The sequence below is a fragment of the Cavia porcellus genome, unplaced genomic scaffold, assembly GCF_034190915.1.
Source record: "Cavia porcellus strain 051 isolate PalLab524CR breed Dunkin Hartley unplaced genomic scaffold, mCavPor4.1 scaffold_3, whole genome shotgun sequence".
NCBI lineage: Eukaryota > Metazoa > Chordata > Mammalia > Rodentia > Caviidae > Cavia > Cavia porcellus.
The window spans coordinates 24,868,354-24,893,299 of NW_026947486.1; the positions used below are offsets into that span (position 1 = coordinate 24,868,354).

General features: G+C 42.3%; 1 protein-coding gene across 13 annotated transcripts in view; it reads right to left on the reverse strand.

The window, feature by feature from the left end:
* Window positions 1-3,888: 3,888 nt before the first annotated feature.
* Huwe1 (HECT, UBA and WWE domain containing E3 ubiquitin protein ligase 1) overlaps window positions 3,889-24,946 on the reverse strand; it is a 142,849-nt gene continuing 121,791 nt past the window's right edge. For 9 of the 13 annotated variants that reach the window (XM_063245925.1, XM_063245922.1, XM_063245923.1 and 6 more), the window contains 25 exons: window positions 24,875-24,920; window positions 22,778-23,062; window positions 21,830-22,085; window positions 21,511-21,641; window positions 20,260-20,474; window positions 19,895-20,183; window positions 19,684-19,786; window positions 18,252-18,798; window positions 16,988-17,606; window positions 15,680-15,798; window positions 15,418-15,574; window positions 14,108-14,240; window positions 13,635-13,837; window positions 12,909-13,036; window positions 11,633-11,729; window positions 10,089-10,241; window positions 9,239-9,484; window positions 8,736-8,853; window positions 8,032-8,172; window positions 7,076-7,363; window positions 6,855-6,960; window positions 5,937-6,054; window positions 5,464-5,645; window positions 4,971-5,161; window positions 3,889-4,514 (listed from right to left, as the gene is read on the reverse strand). In XM_063245925.1, coding sequence (XP_063101995.1) covers window positions 4,412-4,514; window positions 4,971-5,161; window positions 5,464-5,645; window positions 5,937-6,054; window positions 6,855-6,960; window positions 7,076-7,363; window positions 8,032-8,172; window positions 8,736-8,853; window positions 9,239-9,484; window positions 10,089-10,241; window positions 11,633-11,729; window positions 12,909-13,036; window positions 13,635-13,837; window positions 14,108-14,240; window positions 15,418-15,574; window positions 15,680-15,798; window positions 16,988-17,606; window positions 18,252-18,798; window positions 19,684-19,786; window positions 19,895-20,183; window positions 20,260-20,474; window positions 21,511-21,641; window positions 21,830-22,085; window positions 22,778-23,062; window positions 24,875-24,920 — 4,974 coding nt within the window. In that variant the 3' untranslated portion in view covers window positions 3,889-4,411. The remainder of the gene's footprint in view (window positions 4,515-4,970; window positions 5,162-5,463; window positions 5,646-5,936; window positions 6,055-6,854; window positions 6,961-7,075; window positions 7,364-8,031; window positions 8,173-8,735; window positions 8,854-9,238; window positions 9,485-10,088; window positions 10,242-11,632; window positions 11,730-12,908; window positions 13,037-13,634; window positions 13,838-14,107; window positions 14,241-15,417; window positions 15,575-15,679; window positions 15,799-16,987; window positions 17,607-18,251; window positions 18,799-19,683; window positions 19,787-19,894; window positions 20,184-20,259; window positions 20,475-21,510; window positions 21,642-21,829; window positions 22,086-22,777; window positions 23,063-24,874; window positions 24,921-24,946) is intronic. The other 4 variants (XM_063245933.1, XM_063245926.1, XM_063245930.1 and 1 more) reach the window with 3 other exon arrangements.

Here is a 24,946-nt window from a genome sequence, read left to right on the forward strand (position 1 = left end):
GTCATGAGTTCAATCCCCGGTACCAATAAAAAGGAAAAAGAAAAACAAAAACAAAAAAACCAAAACAAACTAAAAACAAAAAACAAACAAACAAACAAAACCAAAACTCAAAGCCTTCACATAGAGCTAGTTTGCTCTTTCTTTTTCTTCCTTTTTTCTTCTTTCTTCGTGTTTATTTCTGGGGATTGAACCCAGGGCCTGGGCACTGAGCTATATACTTGGCTCTTGTTTTTGGAAATAGGGTCTTGGTAAGGCCCTAAGTTGCCCAGGCTGGACTGGAATTTGCAGTCCTCTTGCTTCAGCCTCCCAGTGCTGGGTAAAATTACAAATGTGTACTTCCACACTCAGTTTTATTTTTGAGACAAGGAATTTTTTGCTAAATTACTAAATTCAGACTGGGCTTGAACTTGTGATCTTCCTGCTTCAGCTTCCAAGTGTGCTGGGAATGCAAATGTATACCATCATGCCCAGCCAAAGGGACTGTTTATTTTGGTACCGGGGATCAAACTCATGACCTCATTGCTTGCCAGGCAGGTGCTTACATCGCTAAGCTAAATCTTTAAGGAAATTTATTCTGTAATTAAACTGCATAATATGTGGACAGTTAGTAGTGCTAACTATAATGCACAGAAGAGGGAACTTTTAGAGGGCAAGAAAGCCATGTTTAATCATTTTGTGCAAACAGCTATTAGCCTTCATGAGCAATTGCGCCTATTAACTGACCTAGTGGCAGAACATTATAGTAATTTTTTGACAGTGCTTAAAAATTTTTTAAGTCTTAATTTCCTTATTTATAATATAGGACTAATATATCTCTCCTAATGCCTATCTCAAAGGCGTGTAAGTTTGTGTATATGGTGCTAGGGACTAAGAAAATGATCTACCACTGAGTACTTATTTCAGCCTTTGTATTTTGCAATACCTCACAAAATGAGAGGCTGGATATGGTGTTGTATGCCTGTGGTCTCAGCTACTCAGAGCCTGCAATTTATTTTGGTACCAGGCCGTGAATTCACAACCTTGCACTTTGCCAGGAAGGTGCTGTGCCTCTAAGCTATATCCCTGGCTTGTAACTTTTGATACCAGCTTGAGCTTTTTCCTTATTAGTACTGGTTCGTAGTACACGCAGTTTACGATCTTGGGAAGTGGATACATGTGCAACATAGTTTTTAAAAAAAAAAATCCCCTTCCCTCCCTTTTCCCCTTCTCCATTTTCACTCATATTTGTTTATCAATCTTGGCTCATGTTCGACACGTTCACATTCATTGAGGTTATTAGGTTTCTGTATGTATCTTTATTCTAATTTCCCCTTCACCTCAATTCTGTTGGACACCTTTCCGTTTCTAAGCGATATTCCCTTGTCTATTCTTTATATGCAATTTGTACACTGCCTTATTCAAATGATACATGGCATTTGTGTCTATTTCACTTATTTCCCAGATGCACCCATTTTGTACAAATGACTCAAATTTGTCTTTTTAAAGAGCCAAGTAGTATTCCATTTTGTAGAGATGTTAATGTCCCTTTGGGAAAAGATACCTAGAAGAGACCCTGTTTTAAGAAAAAGGTATTGTGAGGTGTTGCAGTCATTATAAAGTACAACAGTGTATAGTATTATGAAGAAATACTGATGTGACAAACACAATCTAGCTTAAGAAATCCTATGAAATGTTAATGGCCAGGCATGGTGGTATACACCTATAACCTCAGTACTTGAGAGGTTACAGCAGGAGGGTTACTGCAAGTTCAAGGCCAGCCTAAACTAGAGAGACACTGTCTCAAAAAAATCAAAACAAAAAACCCAACAAAGATGTTAGCAATTAAAGTCCTCTACGCAATATACCCCAGATGCACGTTTGTTCATCACATCTCCTCATAGCTCATCTTGCCCACCATGTAGGATTTTGTATATTCTTAGTACGTATGCATTTTACTTTTCAACTTTGGGAGACAGGTAAGTGTTGCATAGACTACTCTTGCACTCTTCTTGTTTCATCTGGCAATTTTGCAACTTATAAATAGGTTTCATACTATATTTAACTCTCACACAGCTGCTATTTTTTATTACTATATAAGATATCACTATTATTACAATTTACTTATACTTCCATTCAACAATAAATTTTTTTATTTTTGGTACTAGGGATCAAACTCATGACCTTGCGCTTGCTGGGGATGCCACTGAGCTGCATCCCCAGCCCTGGACAATAAACTTTAAAGGACGAGTATTTTGTTCATAACATCTTCTTTAGTAGTCTTTAAAGTCAAGTAGTTTTTGATTTACTTTGTTTAGCAAATAGTTTCTATTCAATTATTTTCAAGGAAAGTATGGCTATTGTTCTGAAATTACATTAAGGTAGTAGTTTAGCCTGGGGATGTAGCTCAGTGGTACACTTACCGAGTACACATGTGGCCTTGAGTTCTATGCAAGCAATAAAAAAGGGGCATAATAAGTTACTAAGAATGGTTACTCTTAACAAATGCTAAAATGTTATTTGATGTTGACATGCTTTCACACCATACATATTTCAGAGGCAAACTGTTATATTGAGCTTTATTCTACTTTGTCAAGAACCTTTTTTTAAGGCGGCTGTACTGGAGACTGAACTCAGGGCTTAGTACACGCCTGGTCCTCAATTCTGCTTCTTTCCATTTTAAAGCCTTGCCAGACTCCCACTCTCAGGCCAGCACTCCTTACTCAAACTAGGCCATCAACTGAAATCCTATTGACTTTGAACTTGTGCATGAGATTTGTTATTACCTAGAAAAGTTAAAGGAATAAGACTTTGTTGAGACACAGTCTACGTAGGGCAAGCTGGCTTCAAACTCACAGTAATCCTCCAGCCTCAGCCTCTGGAGTGCTAGGATTACAGGCATGCACCACCACACCACAGATAGGAACAAGATTTTCAAAAGAAAGCATTTCCTGACTAAGCTAACAGGTACTTCAGTTATGTACATCTAGGCACTTCTTTCTATAAAGCATCTGTCACAGACCTGATCATCTTTCTTGTCCGGAAATGCCTAACACAGATGGGGCAACTTACCCTTCTTCTTAGTCATCAGGCCTGGGTCAGGTACAGGATTGAACACAGGAGGAAAACACCTCACAGTCATTTGCATTAGGCCTAGAAGGATCATGTTTTGGACATTCCCCTGCTTTCTTACACTTAAAATACTCTGGGACACGGTGACAGGCAGTCTTTAGAGTATAGCACTTCAGTGATTGAGAAAAACACAAAGCAAGCAACACTTGGGATTATTTTTCTAACTAAACTTTTATTAAATTTTTTGTTGAAAGCTGGAACCATTGAAATCCTCAGATTAGCTTTAAGTGCTGGATGGATAAAAAAATCAAAACAGACTATTAGGTGATCTGTTAACAGACTGGCAGACAGATGACAAGAGACAAAACAAAAAGAATGGTCTTTTATAGGGGGCTAATCAAATTGTTTGCTTTTAAAATTCTATCAAGAATTAAAAGATTAATAAAAGAAATCAAAACTTTGAGTCCCAGACTCACCAAATAGAGCTCTTGAGTGGGTTGAGTTTTGTATTAGCTGCTACAGTTTGATCCTTCAAACAAAGGGAAGACTTGTTCTTGGCTGCAATCTCTACCACCATCATTGTTCCCATCCCCAAGTGCAGATCCTGTTCTAAAAACAGACTTTCTCCTAATTCCTGGTGGCTGCCAAATCTCTCTTCTAACTATGGGGAAACTTTGTATGAAGTAGTACTAGTGGTAGAGGTGGACAGTCAGTCGGGAGATGGTTTTCTGGAGAATTCATTTGGATTTTTTCGCCAGGTGTTTAGCATGTGATTTAGAGGTTTTTGTTGTTGTTTCATTTTTTTTAAAAAAATTTGAAAAAAACTCCATTTGTGAAAAGTGAGTTATGAAGAGTGCTCTTTATTTGAAACCTCCACAACACAGACGCCAATCTTGTCTCGCATTGAATCATTAGCTGTGCACATCAACACATTCCAAGCACAAATTAAGAAATGCAAACAGAACAAAAAAATATATATATATATAATTTTTCCCCTATCCAAAGGTTTCAAGTCTCAATGCAGCAAATCCTTCTGAACACAGAATCTGAGGAGCACACTGATCAAACAGTTGGGACAAATAGGTCCCTGCAAAGGCTACTGCCTTTGAAACACATGGGGTGGGGATCATGGACAGCATGGAAAGAGAAGAGGTGAAAAAGGGGAGGAGAGAAGAAAGAAAATGAGCAGGAAAAGGGAAACAGGTATGTGCTGGGGCAGTTGGGGCAGCTGGGACACACACATGGTGAGTTGATGGATTTCATTTATTGGTTTTGACAGTTTTCTTTCTGGTTCTTTTTAAATTTCCCCCCTCCCCAGGTCCAACAATGGTAGAAAAACCCCACAGAGGCGGGTAGGGCTTTATTAGGCTAGCCCAAAACCTTCAGAGCACTCCTGGATGGCCAATAGTAGCATGTGGCGGAGCTTCTCAAAGCTCTCATAGGCAGGCAGGTCCAGCTGATTAAAACTAGGGAAAGAACAAAGATCAGTTCATAAGAAGTGATAAGTGAATTCATGTTCCCTATGTCCACTGGTTCTCTCGCCCTGAGGGAGCCCACCCTCTCAATTCTGGCTGACTCTCAATTTTGTCCCAGCCTGGTCTCCTTGCTTATAATATAATCTGTCTCCAAATTGGTTACTAAGTACCAGAAACATAAATTTCATCTCTGTTGAGTTCTTTTGACTTCAGCTCTCTGCAATATACCATGCTCTCCTGTGATGGTATTCACCTGCCAATGATTCCCCACTATGTCTAGTCCATCTTCTTATCCTCAAGCATCACCTGCACAAAACTACTAGACTGTGAGCTACCTAAGGTCTAGCCCTCGGCCAGATTTGTGTTCCCAATCTTGGGTAGAGACCCAGAAATGTCAAGTCTGCAAGCTTGATATGAGTGTTGAAAAAGAAAAACAAACCCTCTTACCATGTGTGAGCTGAAGGCAGGCGATCTGTGGACCTGTCATCTCGATGGATCTGAAATTTCTGAATGCCATTCATGCCTTCAAGGGCAGCAAAGCCTTGCAGGGGTACCTTAGAAGTACCTGTGACAAACTGGAGGAACTTGGCACGGTCAGCTTGGTCAAAAGAACGTAGTGCTCTCCAGAACCACTGGATCTGCAGGATGGGACACAAAAAGCCAGCATTAGTAAAAGAGATCCTGGAAGCAGGGGGATGGAATCTGGGAAATAGGACTGGACTTAGAATTTTAGGCAATCCTCTTCTGTAGGATGGGCTTTAGTTCCTTTACTTATAAACATCACCTGGAAATACCTTCCAAGGACAATGCAAAGTTAGGTACACTGCCACCCACAGTTCCTTTTCCTCTAGGAATACTGGCTTATGGGGTATCATACAACGACAGTGCTCAAGGTAAGAGGAGCCTATAGGAAGGGATGCCAGCAGCAGCAGCTACTTACCTGAATAGAGTTGGACTGGTACTTGTGGTATTCAGTGTTGGATTTCAGATCATCAATGTCGATGGTGGGCAGTCCTGATATGAGCAGTTCTAATTCTTGTTCCGTGAAGATGGAAATGAGGCGCTTTGGAATGATCTCATAGAAGCCTTCTAAGAAAGCTGCCAGCTGTTTGCGAATAGCTCCTGACGCGAGAACCAAAAAAAAACACATGACTTCTGAACTTACACAACCAAATGACAGTTAGTTGTGCCAATATGGCTCCTGATGCTAGCAGGTCTGCCTGCTTTACCTACTACTTTATTTCTAGGCCCCTGTATGAGTAAATCAAGGTAAAACACTTTTGGTTAGTTGTTTTGACACCTTTTGCACATTATTTTTGGTTGTGCCAGGGATGAGAAAAGTATGTTTCTGAAATGAATGGGGGCTGACCTCAATATAAGATCAAGTTGAGTTCTAAAGGACATTTCTCCTACCTGTCATTCTCATCTGGCACACCAGGTGTACATACTCCTTCTTATTCTCCTCTGTTACCAAGATGTTGGCTCCATTGGGTTTGAGGTCACGAACTTCACAGACTCCAAACTCTTGGACCTAGAATACCAGAAACAACCATATGTATCAAGCTTGATCCAGGATAAGACTAACATAAAGACTTGGGAACACAGTCTAAACTCCTTGCCATATCCTTAGCAGGGAGATGAGGCAAGTCCATAGCAAATTTTCACAGCTCCCCTGATAAGAAAGACTGAGCGCAGGAATGAAGGAAAACTATTCTTTGGCACCAAAACACAGAAGGCAGAGAGGATAAAAGAGAACAGAACAGTAATAGCATGGCTAATGCATGTAACACAACGCAATCTTTCTTTTTAAAAAATATTTTTTATTGAGACAAGGTCCCACTGTGTAGAGTTCAGGCTGGCCTTAAATTCACTATGTGGCCCAAGCAGGTCTTAAATTCATAGTGATCCCAAGTGTCAAGATTGTAAGCTTGTGCCACCATGCCAGTAATACAATCTTTACAGAACACAATTTAGAGAAAGGGTAACAAGTTATTTTTTATTTTTACTTATCTCTATTTGTGCAATTTTTCTACAATCAACTATGTTCAGGAATGAAGAATTATGTACTGAAGCATATCTGAAAGGGGGAATTAAGAAACAGCGTGGGTTATTTTACCTATTCTGACATTTTATTTGTGATGTTTCACAAATACCCACTACTGCTCACTGCCTAACAGGTTAAAGGGCATGGGGCTTTAAGAAGTCAAGATGCTTCCCTAGAACCACTTTCTCTAGAACTACAAGAGATCATCCAAGATCAGTTCTCAGATGATCCCAAAATGGGTATCTTGGATTGTCCAGAATCTGCTGGGGAGAGGATTCCAGACCTACCTCAGTGCTAAAGGTGAGGTCATAGCCTAGTGTGGAAACATCGTTTTCCAGCAAATAAACTAGACCCTGGTAGAAGTGGTAATCTTCACTCTCCATATCTGTGTATCTGAAATACAATTAGAGAAGGTCATGTGTCTGTGTGTTATGTGTACAGAATGGGACATAAGCAAAGCATGTGAACCCCAGAAATGAGAAGACTCAAGACTATGCCATATACTTACCTGACAGACTTGCCCAAGATGTGTTTGTAGAAGGAGCGGGTAAAGTAGCACTCTAAGAGGCGGTTGTCATATACAGCTTTGGCCACAATGCGTCCAACAAACTTGAAGTAGCTGAGGTGGTTGGGGTTGCAGTGGGAAGATGGATTGATGGTGTAGGTGACTCGATCACCAGGTGAGGTACGGAACAAGGCATACATAGGGTTAAACATCTCTCGAGAGATGATCATATACCACTCCCGCAGGAGCCCTCCAGCATCCTGTCCTTCTTCACCTTCAAACACTATATACCTATGAAAGAGTGAAGACAGAGCTATGCAGAAAGCCCAGGGCAGAGGTGTCCATTTACTCAACAGTATGAGTGAGGGAAAGGCTGTGAAGCAGCCTTTGGGGAGTATAGTATTTGATGAAAAGGTAAAAAGAGTGCCGAGAAAGCCCTGGGAAGACACTGACTTGTGTGACTACATAGATGGTGGGGCCACACTAAGAGGGAGAGGAAGGAATCATCACACAAATACAGTAATTTTCTCATTTCTTCAGCTCCGGTGATACTTGGTATTGTGAACTGCTGATGTCCTCTATTTGGTTTTACAATCTTTAGTCAACAATTACTCATTCAGTGGAGCTGAGTCACGCACATACAGTACTGGCCAACCCAAGGTACAGTCTGCTCAGTAGGTTTTCCACTCCTAGCACAACAACGGTAAAAGGTCTCATTGTGAAGCCCTGAGGAGAGTGCCCTTACAAACACTGAAGACTTTTCTGTCTGGAAATTGTTGGGTAGCTCAAGCAAAGGGCCACAAAGACCCAGATGACAGAAGATAGCTTGGTGGAATTACTTAAACCAGATTTCTATGGGGGAGTGTAGTAATTTCCTAAATGTCCTGTATGAGGCCAGACTAAGGGATTGCTACTGTGCAGAATAAGCCCATTTCATCTGCTCTGTTATAGATTCTTACAATCGATTCTTCATTTCTTCAGGGGATTTACGATGAAGCTCCCGATAGGAGTCTTCAAAAACATGGTCACGGCGAACATGCACAGCCATGTCTTCTTTCCGGAGTCCCTCATCCAACCGTTCTAGCTCTTGGCGGAAATATCTTGGGAGATAATCAAAAAGGAAATAAACTTCCATTTGTGTGATTAGGACAAAGGTACACAACAACACTCTCTCCATCACCCAAACACTCTAATTTCTGTTCCTCTCCCACTCTGGAAAAGTCCAGTAGTGGGAGAAGATTATTATTAGCTTTAAATTTTTCCTATTTGCATTGAGTCTACAAAGATTTTGTTATAGCATTTCTGTAAGTAGGTAAGCATGTATATGCATCCAAAGAGGAGAGTATGGATGACTCCCTCTGAACCTGGCTGAATACACTCCAGAAACTTGCAGCTCCACTATGATCCAAAAAGATGGAATAGGAATTTAGAAATCATGTGGTTCAAAAATCATATGGTTCTCATTTTGCTGATAAAGAATGGACTTGGGTGAAGGCTAGGGGGTATAATGATTATGAGTATCAGTGGCAGAGTTGAGTCTTTTTCCTCCCTATTTTCAACATTCCATATGCTGCCACCAAGAGAAACTTTTGGTCCCAGAAACACCTTTGGCTCCTTCCTTGGAGGGGAGATACCATTTGAGGACCCAACCTCTACCACATACTTGCGCTTGACATCAAAGTCGAGGACACGAATATAATCTACCAGGACAGCAAAAGGCCCATCAGCAAGATGGGTGGTGGACTGCCGTAGGATCTGATTCAACACAGTGCGGTGAGTCTCTGAGGGTAGAAATAAAAGCAGGAATCAACATCATGGATCCCAGAGGTAGCAGGAGACCATACCACTAGCAACTATCTCTTCCTCATTTCTGTGGCCTAAAATAGAACCAGCCAAACCTACAGACTAGCCCTGAGGTATGAATTTGAATCTGAGCATTACAAACTATCCCTACCTGGCTTCCCATAGCCTGAGGAAAAATTTCAAACCCCTCAGAGTAGCACATACAGAGTTCCGGAGCAGGCTACTACCTACTACTATACTCATGTTCTCATACATGTTCTCACTCTCTCTCACTCTGCTGTGTTTGCTAAGGATAAAGTAAATGAAACAACCCTGTATAAAAGTGAAGCATTTTACATCTGTGGTTCTGAGAGTACTCTATACCTGCAAAGCGAAGGAACTTCTGTGTATCAGGAGGCAGGCTTGAGGAGATGTGCATAGAAGAGGGCTCCCGGGAGAAGAATGGATCAAGGGAGGAAGGAGTGGCTGGGGTTAAGGGGGCAGGAGAGAGTGGAGGTGGCTCGTCCTTGATGTGTGCCAGCTGGCTTTCACGGGTGTCTCGAACAGGAGGCTTGCTCTCTCGTTCTGTGGCATGGACCAAAAAGAAGGCCTCAACAGCAGGCTGCAGCACTAGGGTTAGGAATGAGAGAAGTGGTGCTTTAGTTTACAAACTTCAACATACCTTTCTGCCTCCATAAACAGATCAGAAATATCATATGGAGAAATAATGACAACTGGCTGAGAAATGTTAACAATGGAATGAAGTTACAAGAGAATGCCATTGCTTCCTCAAAGCCAAAGAAAAATGGCATAGGCAACCAGTTAAAGATTTTCCTGTCTACAAACTAAGACATCAGCTATTAACTTGTAAATGCCTGGTGTTTTGTTTTTCAAATGCTCATAACAGTGCAACACAATGTATTTTTTCCTCTTCAAATTCAAAAAACTGTGAACTTCAATATAAATGGGTTAAAAGAGAAAGTAAATCCATTTTTATTTAGGGTGCTGGAAACGGAATCCAGGATCTCACACATGGTGTTCTACCAGAACACGTGTTCTACCAGGAACTACAACCCTAACCTAAGAGAGAAGGTAAAACTTTACAATACTGAGGCTAGAGAACAAACAATTCTCTTTGGAATAATTCTTGTTATAGGTGCACTGAAGATGACCTTCTAAGGAAGAATGTTAAGTGAGCAAAAGGGATTTTAAGGGTCCTCAAAGCACAACTTACCTAGCACTGCATGCTGGTCATGAGATTCCTCCAGTTCCTTTAAACACTCCCCCAGCATGTCCCACAGCTCATCTAGGCTAAGCTGCTCACTGAGCAGGGGTAACTCAGGTGGTCTCTCTTCTTTTTCTCCCTGTGGGATTCCATCTGAGGCTACTGAATACATAGAACACAACAGTCAGAAAGCTTTTGACATATACTCAAGAGCTTTTCCCCTAGACCAAATGTACAAGGTACTATACTAGACAGATCAAGTAGAACAAACTGTTTCCAGCATATTATTCACTGCAAAATACATGAATTAATGTCTATTTCTGCAAAGGATGGGATTTAATGAAATAATAAATTTGGTTCCTCAGTTGCACTAGCCAAATTTTAAGTCCTCAATATCCCCATGTGGCTTGTTAGTCATTAATAATTAACCCCCAGAGAACCTTGGGGTAAGTTACCTAATGGTAATGCAACAGTTGTCTTTCAGTCTACACAGTATGTTTTCAGGGTATCATCCTCGTGATATTCTGCCCTGGAAGCAGGCTACTTTCTCCCTATCTTTTTCCAAGGAACTAGGCAAGAACATAAAATTAAATCTCTTTGACTCTTAAATTTCATGCTTTTTGAATCAGTCAAATTGTCCCTTGTCTTGGGACAATTTAAGAAATAAAGAAGCCATGGTGCAAATCGTAGACCTACCACATGGTCAGTATTTTTCCTGGTCCCCTTTGGGGTATTCTGAATTCTACTACGTATCCAAGGAGCAAGACCAGCCTCATCTTAGTGGGAGAAGAAATTGCTTCCTAACCAGCTCTTTCCCTCTTTCTCTCCTGCACTTGTTCCCTGCTTAGGCTTTTTCTTAATCTCTGCTTTTATCCTCTACCCAATCCTGACTACCACTCATCAAGGCTCTGAGAGTCCTAGGAGGCTTGAATCATGGCCCTGATAACTACAAGTCACATGATCTTGGGTAAAAGAAGGTGGACAGAGAACAAGGAAACAGTTACCTTTCAAAGTTCTGATGAATAGTAAATAACATAGCATTTAAAAGATAGATGTCCTATGAGAGCACTAACAGGAATGTGTTCAAAGGGTGCCAGAAAGTATTCTCTGTACAACTGTCCTTGAGATATGTCACAAATAATATCTTTCATCATGTCAGGTACTTGTAAACACATAGTATTATTTAACCCTAATGCATAGTATTAATCTACACATAGTATTATTTAATCCTAACAACAGTGAATATCCTTGTGTTTCTCTTTTCCTTTCTTTCTTTGAGATAGATTCTCATTATGTAGGTCAGGCTGGCCTCAGATTCATGGTTATCGTCCTGCTCTGCCTCAGCCTTCTGAGTGCTGGAATTAGGGGAATGTACCACCACACCTGGATTAATCTCTTACTTTAGATGAGGAAAAACTGAAGCTAAGAGAGGTTTGCCTCCCACAACTTAAACCACACTTTGTCTTTATACTTTGGGGAGCAAAGGATCAAGTACATATTCTCTAAGACTGGCTCTCCCTTTTGCTCATTTGGACACTGGAAACAGTACTGACCAATGGACTGAGTATCCTGAGCACTGGGAGATGGCTGGTCCACATCCATGGGTGATTCTTCTCTCCGGACAGATGCCTCTGACTGGCTAGACTCCGACTGGATAAAAGTGAGACAAGGTCACATAAAGGGTGCAACTCTGATTTCTTTGGGGACAGGCTAGTGGCTGGCCCTTCTACTTCTCACATACTGAGCTTAGACTGCTTCCCACCTGGTTGAGAAACTGTAGCTCGCCAGGACAAAAGCACTTTCCTACTTCCTTTGCTGTCCTCTACTCTGACGTGCAAACTCTCCAAAGAGCTCTAGTATTGCCTACACTCTGAGTACAGATTTAAAGTCTCCTGGGACAGGTGTGTATGCTTTAACTTAGATAGGCAGAATGTAGGCTTGATCTTTGTTTCTATTTGTTCAAATAGGGATTAGTACAATTTCTCAGCGCTAGATATGTAAAAAGCTAACATCTGTCTTATCAGGTAACAGGCAAGAAACTGGACAGAAAAACTCCAGAGAACAGCTGTATATTTTTTCTTACTCTACTGGAATCATTGCTACTAAGTTCTAGGCTATGTGGTTTATGTTCAATGAAACCATATTGTGTAACAGTAATTCTACACAAGAAAAAAAAATCAAACCTCAAGAAACCTTTAATTCCTGGATCTCAGGGTACTAACCTTACATGTTACACGGACAGGAAAAAACAATAAAAGAATGCTGCACCAGGCATTATCATGTCAGGTTTTTATTATTGTCTCTCTGTTGGTGCAGTACTAAACTACAGACCTAAATACCTGAAGGTGTGCTCTTAAAGTACCTGAGAACCTAGGTGCCAAGGAATTACAGAAAACAGAGGTAGAAGCCACGGTGCGAGGGCAGCCATAGACAGAAGTGGCTGCATGGGATAGGAACCAAACTTGGGGGTCTTTCAAGGGTAGGATTCCTGAGATGTTTCTGATGCACCCACATTGTTCCATGATACTGAAAAAAACTTCACCCCTACATCCCCTCAGAACCCAGACACTTAGCATTTGCAAAAGCGCCACTACTGACTAGATAGCCGGGAGTGGGGTATGATGGCAAAGCTTTAAATCAAACTGAATTTCAAACCAAACCAATCAACAAACAGTAAGAGAAACACCAGCAGAAAAGTAACCTGCTGTCCAGAAGCATTCATATAGCAAACTCAATGCAAAAGCATACAAGGGCAATGAAACTCCACTTATGACATGGGGTGGGGAGGGGAGAGACAAATGAATGAGGGGCCACAGGCATCATGCTAACCGTTGCTGCTTGTTGCTGTCTCCGCGCCCTTTGACCCTCACGTACCATTTGTATAATGGCATCAGCCTCAGCCTCCAGCTGCCGAACAGCTGCCTGGATGCTGCTAGCTGAGCCTAAACCGGAGGAACCTGGGAAGGGGGGGAAAAAAAGCAAGATATAAAATGCAAAAAGAGGGAATGCCTGATGCTCTCTCTTTCTCTCCTGTTTCCTGGGCTGCCACAGGGCAACTTGCTGAGGTCTTTTGAGCTTTACTTCAAGGAGCTTCAGAGTATTCACCAGGCACTAAAATCTATCGTTACAGATAAAGGCATGGGGCATGGCACTTGGCAGACAGATGGTAGCATGTGAGAGGGTTCTGTGGAATAGGAAGAGAGAGATAGGGGAAATGATTTGGCAGGCCATAGCTGAGGCAACATGGCCTCACTGTTTTATGAGTGACCAAGAAAACACAAAGGAAGTGCACAGCCAGTGAGTTAAATCTTGTTCTGAAAAAAGTTTCCTATTACTCCTTAATTCCTACTTGCTCTAATCAATCTGCTATGTAGATAGATTGAATGTAATATACAATGCAGCCATTGACACTTATAAATCTTATAAAAAGGGTTATCATTTTCTTTTTGGAGAGGTCAATTAGGAAGGAAATAGGATGTTGAGTCCTTCCCCTTCATAGATTCTAGGTTTTCAACCACCAACCCTGCCCCTCAACTGGACACTCTAGTTTCATACCTAGCCTGCCTGTCTGCTTGGCTTTCTTGTTAGCTCGGCGTGTGTCGTCTCGGAGCTGGATGATGACCTGCAGTACCCTCAAGAAGAACTTCTGGGTAGATGTCTTGGATGTCAACATGGACATAGAAGGCAGCTGGAGCTCCCGGCCACCCAAGGGTCGCTTCTGAGATGCCACAATTACCACATTCTCAGCCATGTCAAACCTGGATAGTGTAGAGGTGGCTTGCGTATACTGACAGCATCAAAGTATAAACATCCAGAGCAAGCAGGGCTTTCTGGTATCACCAGAAAGGTAAGAAATCTCAGAAGGAAATCTTATAAGTACAGAGGATTAAAAAAAAAATCAAGTCATGTGTACACAGAACAAATAGAAAAATTACCCACAGAAAGAAATTTTAGAGGAGGTCAACAAGAGCAACCTTTTAAGATGTCCCAGATTCCAGCCCACAGCAGAAAGGGCAGCTACCACCCACCTGCTCTGCATTTTGCCTTTCAGTTTGGTGGTCTGTGGCTGTTCCTCAGGCAGGCCATCAGGAGAGAGTGTTTCACACTGGGCTCGTCGCTGCTGTTCTAAGTTGTATTCCCGTAGCTCAGCTAGCAGGGTACCTGGGTAGGAAAAGTAGACATCAAGTGTTCCAAGATCTTCCTAGTCAGTAGTTGAAAGCCAAACCTTTCCAAGAAACCTGCCAGGTCACCCTTTTTGCAGAGAAGCCAGGGTAAACATGATTTTTATTCTGTTGAGATTATTATGTGTGTTCATGGATCAATCACTTGATAATCATCAATTTACTCAGCCTCAGGAATCTGTGAATGCACACAAAAGGCAACTTGGTGTAGAAAAGAATCATCTCTTTGGGAGGCAGGCTATGGTATAAGTCCTATATATCTCTTGAAGTTAGAGGTTTTACGGTGATCAAATTTCTTACCATAGTCCAAATTCACTTATGCACCTTAATAATGGGAATAATACTACCCAATCTTCCAAGGTTGCTGTGTAAATCAGAAGGTAATTTCATAATAGTAGAGTGCCCCAGGCAGAACCTGGCCTATGGGAGAGTAGAGAACTCAATAAATGGTATGAGCCCAAAAGGTCAGTGGGTAGAGGCCAAATTCTTTCAGAACCATGTAATTAATTATCATACAGTAAATAACTTGAGTTACACAAGCCAGTCAACTCTCCTAGTCATCTCGGCCTCGGGGACATTTGTGGGAATAAGATAAATAATTAAGCAAAGACACAAAACATAGGGAGACAATTGGGATGGGGATGGGAAAAAGCAGACTCTCCATTTTGATAGAAAATCTGGTTTTACTCCTTGGTCTGATCACTTTATCACCATTTTACTTTCTTTTTGCTAAATTAGGAGGGAGAGTGCTGAAAACGAGACAATTTGCAAGTGTTAAAATTTTTTGATCCTCAAAACTACACAAAAGCAGAGGGTATTATTTTGATTCTGATTTCTAAGCCTAAATGTAGTGTAGGTACACCTGTGAGGTGGTGCATCGGACTGACAGGTTCTCAGTGAGAAAAAAGGAGTCTTTGCCATTATCATTTATTGTATTGTCTTTTTACTAGCACAAACAACCAGTCATGGGCTAGGTATTGAGGACATAGAACAGCCTTGCTCTCAAAGAAGAACTTAAAAACAAGAAAATAGCGTTTGTGCTATGGGAGAATGGTATATAGCCTAATTTAGTCTGGGGCCTTCAGCAATACTTTCAGAAAGAGATGGTGCCCAAATGAAAGGTTTCAAAAGACAGAATGTCTTACTACTCTTATTACCTATTTGTTTACAAAGGGTATAACCCAGATGGCGAGCCCCATTTAGTAGCAGCTTAAGAACTGTGTCCCGGGTTCCAGGATCCCCTCGAGAGAGCTGCAGTAACACATTGGCTGCATCCTCTAGGCCTTCTTCAGAACAAGAGTGTGATGTTAACACCTGAAAAAAGAAGGTAAAAGGGGAAACCCCAAGGTGAGATATCAAACCATGCCCACCCTGTCTTTTTGTCTCCAACTCTGGCATCTCAGAAGTGCTTAGACTCACCTCCACAGAGAGCTGTAGCTGGTTTTCAGTGAGACCAGAGGATACCATTTTGAAGTCAGCACCACTGCTGCCTCCCTCACCCACCTTTGCTGGAGATTTGCTGCCTTTAGTAGTAGTAGCTTTGAGGAAACACAATGAACACCGTAAGGCTCTGTGACACAAGCCAGAGACTTAAGTGGCAGAACCAAGGAATCACCGAATTAGAGCTTCAAAACACGGAAGAAACGAACCCTACACATTTCTTGTAACTGATCCTCTTGCTGTGATATACCTTCCCAAATCTACTTCTGCAGATAATCTTTAGTCATCTGTTATAGGGCTCATTTTTTGGGTTAGCTACCCAGAGTGATACTGTATCCAGTGTTTTTTAAATGGTACTCTACAAGAACTGGCTCCCTCACAACCATTATGGAAATCAGTACAGAGCTTCTTGAAAAAAACTAAGCAGAAATTCCATTTGACCCAGTTAAAACTCTTCTGGTATCTTCCCTGAAAGTCAAAGACACAGTGATATATGCAAACCTATGTTTATAATAGTACAATTCATAATAGGTAAGTCTCAGAAGTGGCCTGTGGGCCCATCAACACATCAATGGATAAAGAAAATGTAGTATATACACAAATGATGGAGTACTGTTCAGTCATAAAGGAGACTATCTAGAATCATTTGTACAGAAACATGTACCCTGAGATCACAGTGGTACAGTATTAGTTGCTCTTATAGGAGAAACCCAAAGTATGAATAATTTGAAGAGCAAAATAAATGATAGATGACAGAAAACAGGTAGGTTCACTTTGTAGAGGTGGGATGGAGATTTAGGGATGGGGGAAGAAGGGGAAGTAAAAAAGGATGAGGTTCCAGTATGTATATATTATCAATTCTTCATGATGGATGTATTTATTATGTCTCACAAACATATACTAATAAAAAAGCCAGTATATAATAGTTGCTTATTATAGGAAAAGAAAAAGAACTGGCTTTCCTCAGCTAGGCTGGAAAGGCTGAGAGTTCCTTAAAGATGAAAATTTTCTCCTTTTGGTGCCTAGACTAAGGAAGCCACATTAACTGAATGCCTGCTGACCTTCTAAAGAGTTTCTGTGCATGTATGAGAGAGGGAGAAAAACAGAAGAGAAAGAGAAAAGGAAGAAAGAAGAAAAATGAGGTGGACGGGGGCAAGAAACTATACTCTGCTTTCACAAATAAAAACCAGGCCTATGGTTTAGGGAGGATCCTATGGGTGCAGGAGTGGAAGTGAGATAGGAGCCACAGTACATGCCCTATAGCTCCCAGCCTAAACCCAAACTTACTTGAAACAGTAGTGGTAGCAGTTGTGGGAGTAGTCACTGTGGTTGAAGCAGCAACTGCAATGGTGGAAATAGCTGTGGCAGCAACCAGAGCCGGAGCAGAAGTGACAGGAGTGGTTGCAGCAGGGGGTGTGGGTGTGGCGGCAGCAATGGTGGTGGCAGTGGTGGTGGTGGTGGTGGTAGATGTGGTTGAGGAGGCAGCAGTGGTGGAGGAAGCACTGCTGCCAGAGTTAGCCTGTGCTTCTGATAATTTGTTTTCTGGGAGAGCAATTGAGATGAGAGACAAGAGCCTGAGAAGTTTCTCAGTTAAAAGAGAGCTCCGACGGATGACGGGGTGTGACAACATGTTCATGAGTTGCCCTAGTGGAGAGGCCTCCAGGCTATATGGGGATGTTTCCCCCTCACCACCAGCGCTCACTGGCACTGACTTCACGGAGTTCTTGCCTTTCCGGCTGACATTCATGTTGTCCAGTTTTACCAATAAATCCCAGAAGTCTGTGCAAATGCCACTGCTGGTGGTCTGTGAGGAGCATGGGCTGCAGGCCTGCTTACTGCCCCTCTCCCGATCACTCTCACAGTTTGTTTCTTTGGTCCTCTGCTGTGTGAAGTGGCTGGGAAACACCTGCCAGGAAAAGAAGAATAGGCTTGGTCTAAGCTGTCTCCACAGAGAATGAACTTTCCTGACAGGGAACTGGTTACGAACCCTCCTCTCCTTTGGTAACACGAGGCAGGTGGCATATAGTAGTTTTATCCAATAGATGGTGAAGTAGCCTAGAGAAATGAACAGGAGCTTTGTAGTGAGGCAGAATGAATAGCAAACTTTTCTGAGCCTCAGTTGCTGCTCTTATAAAATGGGGAGGAAAACAACACTGTTTACAAAACTACTGAAATTAAGCAAGATAATTTATTTTGCACATTGCCTGGTATAAGGCAGGTAGGCCCTCAATACATAGTAACAATGTTATTATTCAAAGAACACTAATTGGAAGTGGCACCAAGTCCTAGGTTCAGCACATCGATTTTTAAGTAAAATGACAAAACCACTGAAATCTGAATCCTAGCTTCTTCCTTGGAAATGCTCTGATGACTTAGAGAATGCATAAAAACTATAAAATTCAAAGGTAAATAACCTATTTATTGGACAATTTCTTAAAAAGCACACAAAACAAGAGCAAAGAGAAAGACTTGTTAGTCCGCTTAGTATCCAGAGTTCACGAAAGCTGTTGCTGCCACCCCTTTTCTATCTGGGTTTCTTCAAGTTCCTCACCTTGGCCAACTGAATGAGTGTGTCCAGAACATGTCTGCAGACAACAGGAGCAGCCTGAGGGTGGATGTGGACAGTAGAGCCACTGCTTGCATGCTTCTCTGTATGTTTGCGTCCTCCTGAACGCTGGATCTGGAAAATATTAGTCCTGCAGCCCAAGGCTGCATCCATGGACACTGAGAGCCAGGAAAGCTGGTTGGAGCTCTTGGATTCCATTTTGTGCAGAAGGTCCAAGGGACGGTTCTCATGACTGCTTGACCCACAGCTCTTGCTTGACTTTTTGCCCTTTTCTTCACTGGAGGAGAGCTTGGGTGTCTCAATGCATAACTCACTCTCACTGCTGCGTTGCAAAATGGATAGAAGGCTACGAATGACCCAGTGGCGGGTTTGGGCATGATAGCAGAGATTTCTCAGTACTCGGTGTAGGCGACTAGTATTGAGCTTAGGCTCATCCACAAAAAGCAGGACCAAGAGACAAGACAGGGCTTCATGGTCCAGAAGAAGCCGTCCTCGGAGGCGGAGAAGAGTGTCCACATTACTGCCAGAAGGCCTAGAAATACAGTTTCTGGTTAACACTTTGGGTGGAGTTCTGCAATGAGGAATAAGCCTGGGGAACTGGAATGAACTAGATACCCCCAGGGAAAGCTCAGGAAGATAGGATGTATACAACTGCCTGAATTGTGTCTACTGTATACCAGGTACTTTATAATGTCTTGTAACTTTCCCCACAGCACTGCTATACAGCCTTTAAAATCACCCATTTTTGAGATGATGAACCACAGGAACAAAGAGATAAGCGACTTGTCCTATATCTCATGACCACTGAGAAGGGAATAGAGTCCTGCATTATCCACTGACTGGCAAAAGTCTGACTGCATCTAATGTCTAGGAAATAATGCTTATTTTTGATCTCTCTAGACCACCAGAAGACTGCCTGCCTCAAAGAAAATCACCTTTCCTTTTACATTTTGGCATGTTGGGCCCACTCTGCTTCGGCACAGCTAATAAGTTACTCTATTTCTCCAATTTAGACATTACCAACAAGGCAAGCAGTTTCTTGCTTTATTTTACTTGCATGGGAGACAGGTAGCAATGCCTTATTAAAACTATGACTAATGGGGCTGGGGGTTAAGCTCAGGGGCATAAGCACCTGCCTTGCACGCAGGTGGTCGTGAGTTCGATCCCTGGTACTGATAAAAAGTTAGAAAAAAAGTTTCAAAGTTAAAAAAAAAAAACTATGACTAACACCTGCTGCCAGCCTGCTTTTGTAATTCTGGTCTTTTGTTCAAAGATTAGGCTCTCCTCCTTATTTAAGGAATAGCCTAGAGCGGTCATCCAGCCTATCTTTGAGGACTTCAGCTTTCATGCTTATAAAATTAATGAAGTTGGATCAGATTCGAGTAGTATGAAGTAAGGTGAAAAAAGATAGACGTACCTGTTATGGCTACTACTACCCCCCATCTGGAAAGTGCCACCTCTCTGCACAGCAAGGCGAGTATACTGGACACCACGGTTGCCACTCAAGCGACTGGTAAAAGCTGGAAGGAAAGAAAAAGGAAGCTGAGAATGGAGAAGGGAGGTAGCAAGCTGGATCTATGAGCAATGAACTCCCTCTGGCCAACACCTTCCCATTTTTCTCTCTCTACCTGGGCTGCGGAGAATGGCAGAGAGTGCTGAAGTGCTGCTATGCCCAAACAGACGCTCGTGCATGAGCTGCCGCTGCCGTGCCTCCTGCTCTCGTCTGAGAGCTTGGGCCTCAGCTGCAATGTCAGGTGGCATTACAGCCAACACACTGTCTTCCATGTCCTCTAGAACACTACGACGTAGGTCTGAGGGCAGAGTCTGAATAAAGGTCACGGGGTCCATGGGGGTGTCAGAGCTGGCATTTTGGGCCAGTTCCCGTCGCTGCTGTTCAGCTCTCTGCTGTGCCAGTACCTATGGGGTAGAAGTGAATGCAGGCATTCTGTCTCCTGCCAGGTAACTTGGCCCCATCATCTGCCCGCTTACATACTTCCTCCTGAATGGCTGGAGGCAAGGCAGCCAGGAACTCAGGGCTGACTTCAGTCACACCAGGATTTCCCACCACTGTAGTAGCTGAGCTATTTGTGGAGGCAGCACTTCGGGTTGGTGGACGGATGCCCAGCTGATTCTGTAGAACTTCCCGACGGATGTCATCAGGCAAAGCAGCCAGAAAAGAAGGGTCCACACCTTCAGGAAGACTGATACCTGAGGGAGATGCCCAAGAGAAAAAGAATCCAAGGACTGCTTGAAGGAAATCAGCTTTGTGTATTTTTAATGAGCAACACAGTGGATAAAAGTCTTTGGTAGGATTATTTCTGTAAGAGTAGCTCAGACTTCACTTTTCTACCAGCATCCCTCTTCTGGTCTTCTGTGCCTTTACTGATCTCCTCTGCTTTTAAAGACTCAGCTGAAGCCTTTTCTATCATTTCTTGAACATTTATTGTATTTCAGCCATGCCAGTGAAACATTCTCCCTAGGATCCAAAGGCCCATGTGTTAAAAGCTTGGTCCCTAGCTGTGGTGCCGTTGGGAGATAGTGGAACCTTTAGGAAGTGGGGCCTAGTTGGGAAGTCTTTCAGTTGGATAAAAAGAAGTGCCCTTGAAGGGTATATTACGACTCTGAGCAGGTCACATTGTGCGGTAAGAAGCTTGTTACACTTTGTGCTTCCACCATGAAATATGCCTCACCACAGGCTCAAAAGCAATAGGACAAGAACTGAAACCTCCAAAACTGTGAGCCAAAATAAAACTATTTATTTATTTATTGATTGATTGATTCATTGTCTTTTTGAGACAGGGTCTTGCCATGTGGTCCAGGCTGGTCTTGGGCTCACTTTGTAGCCCAAGCTGATCTCAAACTTGCAAGAATCCTCCTACCTCAGCCTCCCGAGTGCTAGGATTACAGGAGTGCGCCACCATGCCCGGCACCTTTCCCTCTTTTTAAGGTTGATTATCTGAGGTATTTTAATGGAAAGCTGCCTAAAACAGTATCAATGGAGATAGAAGAAATTAAGTGATGGTCTAAGTTGTAATAGTAGAAGTAGCACAGTGGGGAAATCTAGGAGATCTAAGGTTAGTTTGTGACTCCCAAGCTTGTGCTAATTGTGTTATGCAACATAAATATCCCCTTATTGGTAATCTTCCCACACAGATGCCCTCTTTCTGGATGGAACTGTTTAGTGGACATTTTCACACAAATAACTACTAGAACCCAAGACAGCCTAAACACACATGGAACTCACCAGCAAGGGGATCTTCTTCTTCACTGCTTGTTGAAGGCAGTGGCTCTTCTAGGATTCCTCGGGAATCTGCTCCAGAAATGGCCACAGCAGAATCTCTGGTGGAAGAACTCTCAGAGGAAGCAGGGGGAGAGCTGAAGGAAATCAATTCTCAGGTTGTTTTCTATAGTACATTTTCTCATTTAGAAAACATTCCTAACAGTATCCATTTCTCACAGATACCAGGTTTATCTCCCTATAAGCATGCTCATTGTTAACATCTTTGCAAGCTTCAAACGCCCTCTAACACATTCCTCACTCTCCTCTTGTACACAGTGCTTACCTGTCCTCGGGTGGCTGGGTAGATTCACCTGTCCCACCAGCCCTGCCTTGCACTTCAGCAACAACAGGCAGGGCATCCCCAGGAGTAGATCCACATCCTGTGGGCTGCTCAGAACTGCCAGCTGCTGAGGTATCACCCACAGCCTCTTCAAGGGTACAGGAAGCCAGGCTGCTAGTGTCCATGGGAGAGCCTTCCAGTTGACTGCTGACAGCTGTCAGTGCATCAGAATCTTCAGCTCTCTCTGGGGAAAGAGAGGCTGAAGGAAGTCACAGGGAGAGGTTAGAACTCTGCTTGGGAGGAATCTGATAACAACTCAACAATGGCTTTGGTAGGATTGCTTCTCTTCATAGTAGTTAGCTTAGACTTTTCACTTCTGCATCTTCATCGCTTGATGGTTTTTTCTGTGCCCTAACTGATCTCACTTGTTTTTTTAAGGCTTACCTTAAGCCTTTTCTATCATTTCTTCAACAATTCCTATATTCAGGCATGTCTAATATCTTCCCTAGTCACCTTCTACAAGGGATTCTATCACTTGAGATTTCTTACAGGTACCATTTATATATGCATGCCCCCAGTTCTAAATAAACAAGTTCCTTAAAGGGAAAAATAAGGAATGATTTCTTAATGTTTCTCCAGAGTACACCACAAGTAGTAGGTAGCATGACATGGAACACAGAAAACAAGGCTTGCCATATGTGCAATTTTTAAATAATAAGCCTAGCATGATAACACAGGAACAGAGTAAATGCCTCAATAAACAGCTGTATCCTCATCAGTGTCATTAGATACTCAACTATAATCACTTGAAGACACAGAGGAGAAATTTCAACTTCACCTAAGAAAGTTAATGTACAAGTTGGGATCATATTTGATTGAGGACTTTAGAGAAAAGCTACAAAGATAGCCATTCTTCCTTCCTGTTCCACCCTAAAAGTTGAAACTACTCACTTATAGTGGGAGCTGGGGATAACTCCATCTGAGTTGTTTCTGCTTCTCCACTTGGCCTTGTGGGGCCCAATTCCTCTGACTCTACAGGCATTAATAGTTGTGCAGAGCTTCCCCCTTCTCTAGCTGGGGACTGCAGCTCCTGAGAAACTTCTTCTAAGACTGGTGGTGGTGGGAGTGCTGGTTGCTGTGAGGGCTGCAGAGTACCAAGGGTCTCCTTTGATTCAGATGTAGCTGCATCAGTTGAAGATGGGGTTGTTGGGTAGCTGTCAGGCATAGGAGTCCCATCTTTCTCGGAAAGAATGATAAAGGGGATTAAGGGAAAATCAGCCAATGACTGTCCCAATCAACATATGTAGCTTTATAATTATCTCACTCAGCCAGCAACATAGGATTACCTCACACAACCAACTGCTCCAAGGAATAGCTCTTAGCTGGTCTGGTATACTCAGGACAAAGGCTAAAAGCAGTGTTAGCTCTATTCTAAGAACTAGAAATCTGACTTTGTGGAGCCTAAGAATAAAATTTGTTCTATGCCCCAGGTATAAGGTGAAAGACTGCAGGTCACATAGGGTGAGGCTAAATGTCTTTGTAGCTAAATAGAATATTTACTATCAAAAGTCTGTGGTTCTGTTATTTCCTTATTTGCATTGAGTGAGCAACTGAATTTCCCTTAAAACTCTTCCTACAGTGTATTTGATTCCTTTCTTTCTTGTTCTGCTTGAAGTCACTGTATAGTCAAACAGCAAAGTATTTGTGTTTGTGCCCAAAGACAAAATAATCAGTTATATGCTCCAATCAATGAAAGATAAGTCACTTTTTACTACTATCTATTTGCTCTAAATATTGTCTAGCCTCTTCCACCAATCCTTTTCCCAGTTTCCATTATCTAAAGAATACCTACAACTCTGTCTGATGGAGGCAACACTGCCAAGACTCAAGTGAGTATGCTATACACCAGGGAAAGTAGTAAGTCGTATAGTTATCTTCTTAATGGGGCCTTAAATCCTTACCCCACAACAATACAACTTACTACCTCACCCCAGCACAAGCGGGATATTTTAATAAGGGCAGCAGGTAAAAGGGCATTTTATCGGGTGACAGACCCTTCAGAAACTTTTTGCTAGATTAAGGGCACCAGGAAACCTACCCTCCTTTACTGCTTTAAAAAACATTGTGTAGGCTTTGGTACAATCATTTCCCAACTGAAGTGCTCAAGGAGACAGAAGATACAGGGAAGCAGAAGGAAGTTCTGAGGAAATAGGGGTGAGGGAGACATATGATACCACAAGGACCAGTTGTTAGTCACAAAATGGCTACTGAGCACTGTTTAAGAAAATTAAAAGGAGAAAACAACAGTTACTTCATTTAGCCCAGAAAGCTACCATCTCCCAAAGCACACAGTCCAACATGTTATTGGACTTTTAGATGCCATGAACCAGTAAGATATAAAAAACAAACAAACTGGGGGTGGGGGGAGGGGAGAGAGAGAGAGAGAGAGCGAGCGAAAGAGACTGACTAAAACAGGGGCTACCAACTTTTAGTTTACTTATTAAGGTAAGAAAATAAATCTTATCAATTATCATTTAGTAAGAATATTTTGACACCAATTAACTACACAAAGGATATCATCTCTAAACATAAGAACAGCCCTTTGAATGTCGTAAGTTTAGCTTTAACAAAAATACATTAAACCACCCTTACTTTGTTCATTTCCACTGGCATTTGAGCACCTATGTCACATAAGAACAAGAAAATATGAATAACCATGCTCACCAAAGAAACAATCACCAGAAGGATGTACATGTTCTGTTTTAGAAGAAAGTAACTAGATACATGACCTTGCTACATGTGCCAGAATAAGTACAGCATACCAGAGTAAGAACCTGAGCAGAGCCATTCAGAGGAGAGTTATGCCACCGTGGGAAAGACAGTAGACTGTATAGTTATCTCCAAGATGGGGTATGACCCTAAAACTATACAATCTACTACCTCATCCCACAGAGCACCAGAATCCATCTTCAGCTCAGGGGGACCAGCTACTTGGGACAGGAAACAAATCCCAGTAATCAATTAACAAACAGGGAAAGGGAGACTTACCTGACAGATTCTGTTCACTGGAGTCATTTGTCTTAGATGCAGTACACTAAAAAGACAAGGGACAGACCAATG